This window comes from Harmonia axyridis, chromosome 2 (assembly GCF_914767665.1).
Source record: "Harmonia axyridis chromosome 2, icHarAxyr1.1, whole genome shotgun sequence".
In the NCBI taxonomy this organism is placed as follows: Eukaryota; Metazoa; Arthropoda; class Insecta; order Coleoptera; family Coccinellidae; genus Harmonia; species Harmonia axyridis.
Genome location: NC_059502.1, coordinates 24,858,313 through 24,869,636, shown reverse-complemented (window position 1 = coordinate 24,869,636; position 11,324 = coordinate 24,858,313). Strand labels below are relative to the sequence as shown.

The 11,324-nt window shown below is 32.0% G+C and overlaps 1 protein-coding gene across 2 annotated transcripts in view; it reads left to right on the top strand.

The window, feature by feature from the left end:
* The first annotated feature begins 3,243 nt into the window (after positions 1 to 3,243).
* Positions 3,244 to 11,324, top strand: part of LOC123672150 (MAGUK p55 subfamily member 7) — a 25,273-nt gene continuing 17,192 nt past the window's right edge. Inside the window, exons 1-2 of one of the 2 annotated variants that reach the window (XM_045606147.1) lie at positions 3,244 to 3,472; positions 3,810 to 3,856. In XM_045606147.1, coding sequence (XP_045462103.1) covers positions 3,811 to 3,856 — 46 coding nt within the window. In that variant the 5' untranslated portion in view covers positions 3,244 to 3,472; position 3,810. The remainder of the gene's footprint in view (positions 3,473 to 3,809; positions 3,857 to 11,324) is intronic. The other variant, XM_045606148.1, reaches the window with a different exon arrangement.

Here is an 11,324-nt window from a genome sequence, read left to right as displayed (position 1 = left end):
CAAATTCTCAAATCGTCATAAATGTGATACACCTTCAAAAACATGTATCTTTCGAACCTGCAAATCATAAGAAAAACAAGGTTTTCTAAGTTTTGCTCAAAAATATTTCAATAGTTTTCAATTAAGTGTGTGTGATGACTAGATCATTATTTGAAACATATAATTGAGTAGAATAGAACCTATAAGAATCATTCATCTAAATGAAGCCACCGATAAAAAAAAAATATATATTGCAGCATAATTAAAATTTTTAAATTGCATTCAGTACCAATATTCGTTTCGTTTCCTTTCTTATAAAGATACTTTTCCTCTTTTTGCTAAGTTACTCCAATTGGAATATTTATTCTTTATACGAATTTTCCTCTCGATATGAGCCAAAATGATTCATTGGATCGAAGATCTGTTGGAGCTCTTATTTTTATACTGGCGGTACGTCCACTTTTTTTAACGGTACTTTTCTATATGTTGACGGGCACAAGTACTATTGGTTGTCTGATTCATTGGTTTAGAAGACCAAATTGCTTAATTGACCTGTTTAAAATTGGTTTGTTCATCCGATAGTTTTTTCAATATCTATAATAAATCTTGACATTGATTTTTTTGTGTATCTCTCTACTTGATATAGGTAGATATAATAATTATTGTAGAGAACAAAGTTTGTTTCACATATGCTTCTTGTTGAATCAAATGCTTAGTTTTTTAACAACATTATAATGATAGGATAGGAATAATTTTATATAGTTTTTTGGTTTGAGGGTATCTATTATTTTTTAATTTTTGAGGGGCCATGAGTTTTAGCAGACCATTACCTACGTAGAAGTTAAGCCGAAAATAATTTTGCGTACGAGAAGTCGTCCAACATCCCCGATCTAGGATCTACGTAAACCCAAGGGCGTAGAAATGGGGGGGGGTAATGGGGGTAATTAATACCCCCCCCCAAGATTTCCAAACTATAAAATTGCGAAACTTTTTCCATAAAATTAACCAATAATCATTTTACTTCTCTTCGAAATCCACACGGCAATGAAAAGTCGGACCCTTTTACGGTTTATGAGTTTATTTTTGCTTTCAAGATGAGTAGTTTTATTGCACTACGAGCACGTCTATGTCCCAGGTTTTTTATTTTCTTTTATTTATCCGCTTTGTCTGCCTCTTATTTGCCATCTGTGATTTTTGGATTCGTCATCGGTATACACTTACCCGTTGTTTTCGGTTTTTTGTATCATTCTCGTCACAAAATTTCAATACTGTAGTTATCAAAGAACTGAACTGAGTGATTCGCATAGAAAAATTATCTAGGAGGTGCTGTTCCATTTATTGCGTTTCATTCAAATTGCAATTTTTTGGTGAAGACATCATCAGTTTTGAATTGACTATATAACGGGTGTTTTTTTCGAGGTATATAACTTTAAGTTGGCATTACTGTTCAAGATGGCGACCGATTTAACAGCTGTCAAGTGATTTATTCTCAGTTTGGTTTGGCAATTAATCATAAATAGACTCACGCCTGAACAACGCTTGCAAATAGTGCAATTTTATTTCGAAAATAATGTTCTGTGCGGAATACGTATCGCGCACTACGTCCATTTTATTTTGTTTACGATGAAGCGCACTTCTGGTTGAATGGCTACGTCAACAAACAACTGCCGCATTTGGAGTGAAGCTAATCCTCAAGTGTATGTCGAAACACCGCTACATCCAGAAAAACTGACTGTTTGGTGCGCTTTATGGGCTGGTGGATTCATTGGTCCGTACTTCTTCAAAAACGATGATGGTCAGAACGTTACAGTGGAGATCGGTATAGAGCCATGATTACTAACTTTTTCATTCCTGAATTGAACAACCATGATGTCCAGGAGCTGTGGTTCCAACAAGACGGCGCAACATGTCACACAGCTCGTGCCACAATCGATTTATTGAAAGACACGTTTGGTGACCGCCTAATTTCACGTTTTGGACCTGTGAATTTGCCTCCAAGATCTTGTAATTTCACCGCTAGACTACTTTCTGTGGGGCTATGTGAAGTCATTGGTCTATGCGGATAAGCCACAAACACTTGACCATTTGGAAGACAACATTCGCCTTGTTATTGCCGATATACGGCCACAAATGTTGGAAAAAGTCATCGAAAATTGGACGTCCAGATTGGATTACATCCAAGCCAGCCGTGGCGGTCATATGCCAGAAATCATATTTAAAATGTAATGCCACACGATTATCTTGCGGATAAATAAAATTCATGTCAATCGAATAATCCATCGTTGTTTTATTGCAATTTAAAGTTCTATAGCTCTAAAAAAACACCCTTTATCTACATGATGTTCCTAAATTTGAGGTACAAATGAAAATGACAGATTTCTCATTTCAAGAAAAAAAAGTCCTATAACATGAGTTCCAAAACACTTTTTTCTCGAGAAACAGGTGTTAAAGTTTAAGTTTTTTTGTATAGAACCTTCCCTTCACAAGGTAATCAATTTGAATTGGCCATAGATATTCCAATTGTCAAAAATTTTTTTTTCGATTACATGTTCAAACATGATAATACCTTTAAATTCAACAACCAAAAAGCTTTTCACAGAATATTTCGCATGAACATTCGTTCATTATTTTGCAATGATTTCTAAATTTTAGTTTGAGAGAATGATTATTTTTCCAATTACTTAGAGAACAGTCTAGCTCCGGAACTATCAATTATCCGGATTATCTCTATTAACGAATTTAATCGAGACATTCAGATTCTGAACCTAGCCTGAAAGTTTCAAGCTATTCTCAGCTTGAAATCGAATATTATACAGACATTTAGACAAAATGATGTTTCTGTGGATTACGCGCGTAAAAAGAGTGAAATGCGCATCCACCATAATATATATTTTTTCTCTCTATATTCTTAAAATTGAAAGAAAATATGAATACAAAAGTTTATGAATCAAATTTCATCATCATGTGCATTATAATTCAATTTAATATCAGTTGAAATATATTAATATTATTAATCAATAGTATTCATGTTATGCATGTCTCATTTATGTCCCCAACGCAACACAAATTACATTTCTTCAAACCATAATGTTATTGAAAATCATTATTTCTGGAATGACACAATCCTTACGGATATCTTTAGTATTACTTTTGCGATCTGTTGATTAATAAATCTGAGTATTGATGTGATGTAAAAAGAAAACAATATTTATTTTCTATGAGTTCTATGATTGACAGCATGTATTTTGACAATTATTCTGACAGACGTCAAATTTGGGGCGAAGGTTATGGTCATCAATTGTCCTCGATATCATCTGTTTAGTTTAATAATTGAGCAGATAATTCGGATATAATTCAATCTCACGCAGGCAGATCGATATTAAAAATTGTTCTTTGTTTATTAAGACCATTCTCCACTCGCTAGAGTAAATTTCGCACTAAAGAAGTATTATGTAACTTACTTCTTGGGAATAGCTAGAATAGAATTATTCAAGTAAGCCATTTTGTTTGACTGAAAATACCCATTGAACCTATAGAGAATTGTCGCCAAGTAGATATTCTTGTGTAGATTATCATTTCTTGGTTTGGAATTATTACCTATTGAATGCAGGAAGTTATTTATAGGAATTTATTTCACATGACTTCACGTCGTATTGAATTTCATAGAATAGAAATACCTATTTACAAAAACTGCAAGCTTTCAATTTGCAATGTAGTTTGATTGTGGAAGTAGCTTTGTTGTGTTATTAAGCTAAATAATCTAATAGCGTTCTGTTGGTTGGAGAAGAGTCAACAACCTAAAAATTAAAGTGTTTTTATATATTTTATAGAATGTCAGAGGTTATGGCAAATGGGACTAATTCTAAGCGGGACCCAGGTGAGCGCATTGTGTATTTCCGGATTCGCTTGGTGTCTGCATGTTGGATTTTTTATTCTAAAGTAAAAAATGCATTTTTTGTTTTACCCCTAACCCTTTTTTAGTTAGCGCTGTCCTGGTTGTTCCATTCCTATTATGGATATTGCATTGGTTTTCTAGTTATCCTTTCCGATTCTTCTGAATCAATCGATAATTCACCTTTATTCCAATGTAAATAATTATCTGGCTGGCCATTAGACGATTTATCTCATTGATTTTGACCATTCACTGACGTTTTTTATTTTTTATATAATTTAGTATATTCTTACTACCATAACATACCTTTCTATATAACATTGAAAGGACGTCTAATTTTTATACTAGCAGATTCAAAACGAACGTAGATCTTTGCTCTAGTTTGCATTTACAATAAAAATAAACCTTAGAAATTGGCCGTGAAAAAAGGTACATATTTCACACAATGGTTTATTAATAGATTCTGGTCACATGAGGTGGGAGAATCAATACTATGAGAGGTTTGAACCGAGGTTGATTTATCCGATTTCCAAATCAAAATTTCATAACTGCGAAACAATGGGGGATTCACCATTGCGATAAAATTAATTTTGTTCGATAACTTAGTAAGAACACCCGTATTTATTTTCCTGTTTGAAATTCTTCAATTGAATGATTTGAGGAAGTGAATATAAATATCTACTAAGTTTTATTTCAAATCTTTCAATCCGAGCATAGCTTCAAATGGAGTAGTTAGGAACTATTTTTTCTCTGGCGTTTTTGAAACTTTTGGTGATTTCACTATTTGTAAAGTGAAGCGAGTCATTTTTTTATTATCACAATTGTTCCTCTAAGTAGGTGTGATAGATTTCACTGGATGCTGAAAGTCTACTGAAATATTCGCCTAATTGAATACTATTTTTAATTTTTTCTTTCTACAGGAGAGTCAATAGTGGTCGATGGATCGATAACTCTTATAAATTTAAGGCTAGGATAATGATTCAAATTTTGACAGAATCAACAGTATTTAGCGCATAACTTACATTATTTTTGACTATACAGGCTGGTCCGAAAGTGTTCAAACACGATACCATTCTATTTTTTTTAAATGGGAATGCCCAATTTTTATATTATATTCATAATCTCCATGAAATTCTGATTGCGAAAGAACCCACTTATCGTCATTTATTTGTGGTACTTTTTGATGCAGGCCCCTTTTTTCGACAAATATCATGGATTCAATGGTTTAAACTAAATATCATATCACGAAAAGCGTTCGAGATAATTGTAAATTTTTTTTTCCCAAAAAGTTTAAATTCTTCTGCATATTTACAAATCACTATATAGGTGGTCCGAAAGTCATTACAATTTTTTGAAAATGTCAATTAGTCTATTTTTCAAATGGCATGCCCTGAATGTTTGATGTCTTACACTAGGTGAGCAGTCTTCAATTTTTGTTTAGGCAAAATCAATATTTTTCCAAATGCTTCGCATTTTATGTTTTGTACATTTCACACATACAGCTTCAAAGGGATAAGATTACTCAACTCTACTTAATACCTATACTAACAATATCAATTAAAGATGAGCCAAATTAAAGAAATCATCGAAATATTTGGAAACATTCATTTCATTCACAAAATGAAATAGATACCACACATACAAACAAAAAAATTCTGAATTAAGGAGTTCGAAATTACTATATATTTTCAGCTGAAAAAGTCTCATCAATATACACTAGGGGAATAAATTAAAGTTTAAAAATAAAATTCGAAATTTCAAGCAGTTTTTCAAATGGCTGTATTTTCCATAACAATGGTCGTATGTCGTATCTCAATTTGAAAAGAAGCTTTCAAGTGGCTGTACCATTTGAAAAACCGCTAAAAATTTCGTATTTTATTCTGATCCTTTAATTTATTCCACTAGTATATATCGTATGATCGATAGATCTGCTCAGATCTCTGCACACTTTTTTAATAATTTCAATATGATTGGAATGAGGTGCAGTTTGATTTGAAAAAAGTTGATAGACATCTGAGCGTGCTCAGATGTCTGCCAACTTTTTTCATGATCTGCATGATCTGCAGATCATATGCGCAATAAATATTTATGAGACTTTCAGCTCAAAACATACAGTCATTACGAACTCCTTAAGGTCATTTTCAAAAAAGGTCTGTCTTTCGGACCACCTTTAAAGTGATTGTGAATATGCAGAAGAATTTAAACTTCTCGAGAATTAAACAAAAATCGTACAATTATCTCGAACTGTTTTCTTAGTCAGATCTTCAGTTTAATTCATTATATCCATGAAATTTGTCAAAAAAAAAAACAGGGTGGTATCGGACACTTTCGGACTAGCCTGTTTAGTCAAAAATAATTTGAGATTATGCGCTGAGTAATATCGATTCCGTCAAAATTTGAATAATTCTTCTAGTTTAAAATTTCTAAGAACTATCGACTGATCGAACACTATTGACTTACCCTGTATATTTCAGAAAATTATATTATGTATGAAAACATTACTTGATATCAAGGGCGTGGGAATGGGGGGGTTACTGGAGGTAATTAACCCCCCTCCAAGATTTTCAAAATATAAAATTTTAGAAATCTCCAAAGACGAAGAAAGAAAATTTCTCCATAAAATGAACCAATAATTATCATTTTACTTTCCTTTCAATCGACACGCCAGTAAAAAATCGGACCCCTTTATGGTTTATGGGTTTATATCGCTTTCAAGATGAGTACTTTTATTGCACTACGAGCTCGTCTTTATCCGATGTTTATTATTTTCCTTTATCTATCCGCTTTCTCGGCATCGCCCTTTAATTATCATCTGTGATTTTTGCATTCGTCATCGGTATACACTTACCCGTTGTTTTCGGTTTTTTGAATCTTCTCGTCACAAAATTTCAATATGTAGTTATCAAAGAACTGAACTGAGTATCATCGAAAAATTGTCTGGGCTGTGTTGTACAATTTACTGTGTTTCATTAAATTGCAATTTATTTAAGAAGACATCAGTTTTGAATTGACTATATTAACAAGGTGTTCCTAAATTGGAGGTACAAATGAAAATGACAGATTTCTCGGATCATTTCAAGAAAGAAAGGCCTATAACATGAGTCCGCAAATGCTTTGTTTTTGAAATACAGCAGTTTAAGCTCAAGTTTTTCTCGCATAGCAACTTCCCTTCACAAGTTATTCAACTTGAATTGGCATAGATATTCCAATTTGAAGTTTTAATCATTTGATAGGTATACTTATTTTAAATGCAAATCTACAGGGTGAATTTTTTCTGGAAGGGTGAACGCTTCTTTCCTCCAGAATTAGTTTTTCTGTGAACAACTGGTAGTTTAGAAAAATTTCAAAATACACTTTGGTTAAGTACTAAACTTTTTGGTTTGTCGTAGTTTGGTCGTATCTGCAATCGATTTCGAGAAAAAATTCAAACAGATCCCTATAGTAATTCTCAGGAAAATTCAAATTATTATAAAGATCCAGTTAGATAGTTGTGATAAATAAATTAATTATAGGTTTTGGTACTTATTTTCCAACTCTGTAGCGAAGATTAATTAAAATTTGATGGTTAACATCACAACAAAGTAGGACTACAAGAAACACCCTGTATTTTGAAAAGAAAGCGTTTGTGGGCTCATGTTTATGCGCCATTTTATTTTTAAAATTATCCAAGAAATCTCTAATTTTCCTTTGTAACTGCAACTCAGGAACACCCAGTATAAGATAAGAACAATCGAATTGGTAATAAAAAAAATTATTTCGAGTAATTTGGTTCAAACTTCGTTATCAAACCTCTTTTTCTCACATTATAGATATGAGTTAACAATGTAGTCACAATTTTTTTTATTACCCCCAAGAAAAAATCTACGCCTTTGCTTGATATGTAGGTACTTTAGTTGTTTCTTAAACTGGATGAAATTTTCTGAAATTCTTATAAACCTAAACTATTTAACCGATTACTTCGCTGTGAAATCATCGTTCTTATCATCGTTGCAATGCAACTAGTCGTCCGCGCTCGTTCCCTGGACAGGTCGCTTCATCATTTCATCACAATGTCTGTGATTTTCTAATTTTGGACCAGAAATGACCTCAGACGATAAGATTAGACTCTCTAACTAATCCGTTCTCAAATTCGATGCTTTCCATCTTTCCGGTCGTAAACATGATAATTCCCGGTCAAAAAGATCTAGAAAATTGAAAATTTTCAGAGATGCTTTTGATCCCGCAATTAGAAGCATAGAAAATTCAGAAAAATATCGAAAAAACTTAAACAATGTGTATGTTGCCCCAGAAGTGAGATGGATTTTGAAATGAAATAACGGTTTCAATGTTGCAAAATTTCAAACTTTTCAAATCATCAGAACCATAGAAAATCTAATAAGAATATTGGGAAAGAAATGCCCAATATTTTCGAGAGTATAGTTCCGATCGAGATGAGTTTTCTTATGTATCTTAAAAATAACAATTTTCAACTTCATACAAAAGTTCATGTTGATAGTGATGTCAGAACCATAGAAAATTTATGCAGAATATTTCAGTTACTCATAAGATTAATAGATTATGAATATAAAATAACAATATCAAGCTTAATGACAAATTTTGTTTCAATCGCCAGAAATTTTAATCAGAAAATCGAAAAAATGATATTCAAATTCTTTTTTTCACTGACGTTAAATCAGTGCTCAATTACACTCTTCAAGATCTCATAATATATCAATTATGTATATATATTCATGTATTTTGTGGTCTACATGGGTTCAATTAGCGCATAAATGAACGAGAGTTCAAAAAGTTACGTCTTCACATCACTTCGTTCCGATATGATGGTAGAAGATGAAGTAGAAAATAGTAATATACGTAACAAGTCCGGAAAATAAGGTTTTTTTGGACGAATAGACAAAATTCCAGGACGAGCGTAAGCGAGTATGCGAGCGGAAATCTGTGAGTCCAAAAAACCATTTTCGGGCGTGTTGCGTACAATATTTTTTCGGCAACCATGTAAAATAACACTATCGCTGCTGCTTTCCATATTTTATTGCGATTGCGATAAAAAACATGCAAATTTTTGACAACTAATTTCATATGAACTGTCACCCGTTATCTCGGTTGCTATGGATTCTATGATTCTTTTCCGGTCTAGTCCGGGAAGTACGTACTTTCCGGACTAGGCCGGGAAATGCTACTTTCTCAGAGAAGAAGACGCTTCCCGTTGCCGAAAAAAGTTTATTCTTTACCTGACAAACTATAGGTGTAATAAATTCTACTGATTGCGAAGTCTTCTGAAAAATCTTGCAAATTCTTCATTATTTCTTCCTAACTATATCTTGGAAAATATGAATTTGTATGAAGAAATCATTTGATAAGATTCTTCTTTATGTGCACATCCGTGAATGTTTGTGACCACATTTCCCATGGCTTTCCTGTGTCTATCAGTGTCTTGATAAGTATAACGTTGCTTTTTGAAAGCAATAAATTTCACAGAAATGCTATCAAAATGGTAAAACAAAGTAATTTCCACAAAAATTTTTCTTGTGAAATATTTTGCTTGATTTTATTTATAATATGATGAATTTACAGGAAGCAAAGACCGAATCCTTTAGATATTATTATAAACTTTCAAGTCCTGGACTATACTGTGAAAAATTTTGTATTATTCAGTGACTATGATTTCTATTTCCTAAGAAATGTATTCTTATGAATTCATACCTATTCTTCAAATTACTTCTACTCTGAAAAATAATATTAGATGCCGTGATTTAGCTTTGCAAAAACCAAATCACCATAAATACTATGTGAGGTTAGGGTAAGGGAGGGGTACCGATTATCAAGGTATAAATCGATAATAAATTAGTAGGATCCCACCACAGAAACGTTAGCAGTGAAAATTTTAGAGGTGTTGAAAAACTTTTTTTAAAAGTAATAGATTCAATTGAAAATGAATTAATACAAATCTTTTCTCGAAAACAAATACATATTACCATGAAATTGAAAATATATATGGGCACTCTGAACACCTTTTGTGAAATTTAATTTGATAAAACGATATTGTAAAATTGATATTATCTCTCGTTTTATTTAATCATTTAATCCCACAGTTATGTAATCAATATTTTTGAGTTAATTTCAAGTAATGAAGTAAATTTTAGCACTTTTGTAAATAAGAAAAAAGCCTTTGACTCATTTTAATAGGAATTAATTTTGTATTAAATGCTGGAAATACAGTGAGTTATATTATATGAGAATCTCAATGAAACATGCATGTTTTTCCTTAATTTGGCACTCTGACCATATTTTAGACCACGTGAGGTTTAACTCAGGAAAAATTAGGAAAACATAATGAGTGGGGTTACATCTTTGTTTGAAAAAACTACGCATGCGCCTCAAAAATGATTGATCACATTCGATAACGGATATATCCAGGAATAATATAAAAAAACAGATTAAAATAATGCCTTCATTCAAAGTCTGATATCATCACAAAGCGTGGAAAAGGGTGTAATTTTTTGAATTTTCGAAAGTGTCGAATATCTCGCTTTCACTGAACATGAAAAATAATTTTCTGCCTCTACCCGCAACTACCAAATTATCCACTTATTATGCCACACCCTGTATATAAAATAAAAATATCAAGCTGATCACAAATCAGAATCATATATTTAAAAAAAAATATTATAAGGCATTCAATATACGCAATATTTCCGTGACAAACCAATCGGGCGAAGAATGTTGAGATTCTGCGAGTAGGTATAGATTAACAATTTCAAATTTTTCGTAAAATTTCATGTTGATCACGTAACCTGAATTATGTGAGAGATTTATTTGTGATCATTACAAATGAAACATTGTTTTCACACCTCAGTAGAGGTTAATTTAAAAACCAAGACATAAATAAATGGCTAAAAGAATAACCCCAGAACAGGATTACATAAAAACATCCTCATCTAGAGTAAAACCATTAAAATCATCAATTGAATAAAACATGGAAATGGAAATTACATGAAAGTAGAATATCAACAACAAAAAAATGGAGATCAGACATAGTTGGAACTTATAGTTTGCATATGTTAAATGATAACTCGAATATGTGCATGCCAAATTTCAGAAGGATCGAACCATTGGAACTACTCGTCTAAATAAAATATAAATAACCGACAATAAGGGCATTAAAATAAATCAGTTCTTATATAATCCTTTATAGATACAGTTTTGTGGTCACAAACGACGCAAAAACTCCTGATTTTACGTTAGTGTTCACGTCACTTTTTCATTTTGTTGAACTCTTTTTTTGATGATTTGATATTATTCTACTAGGAAATAATAAACCATATATTACTCTTTATCTAAGAAAAATCTCAACCGAATCTGATCTGTTATTACGGAAATATCAGGTATTTCGTCTCCAATAATCTTCTTTAATTTTCTATGGTTTTGATGATGTTATTATCTTGAAATTTCG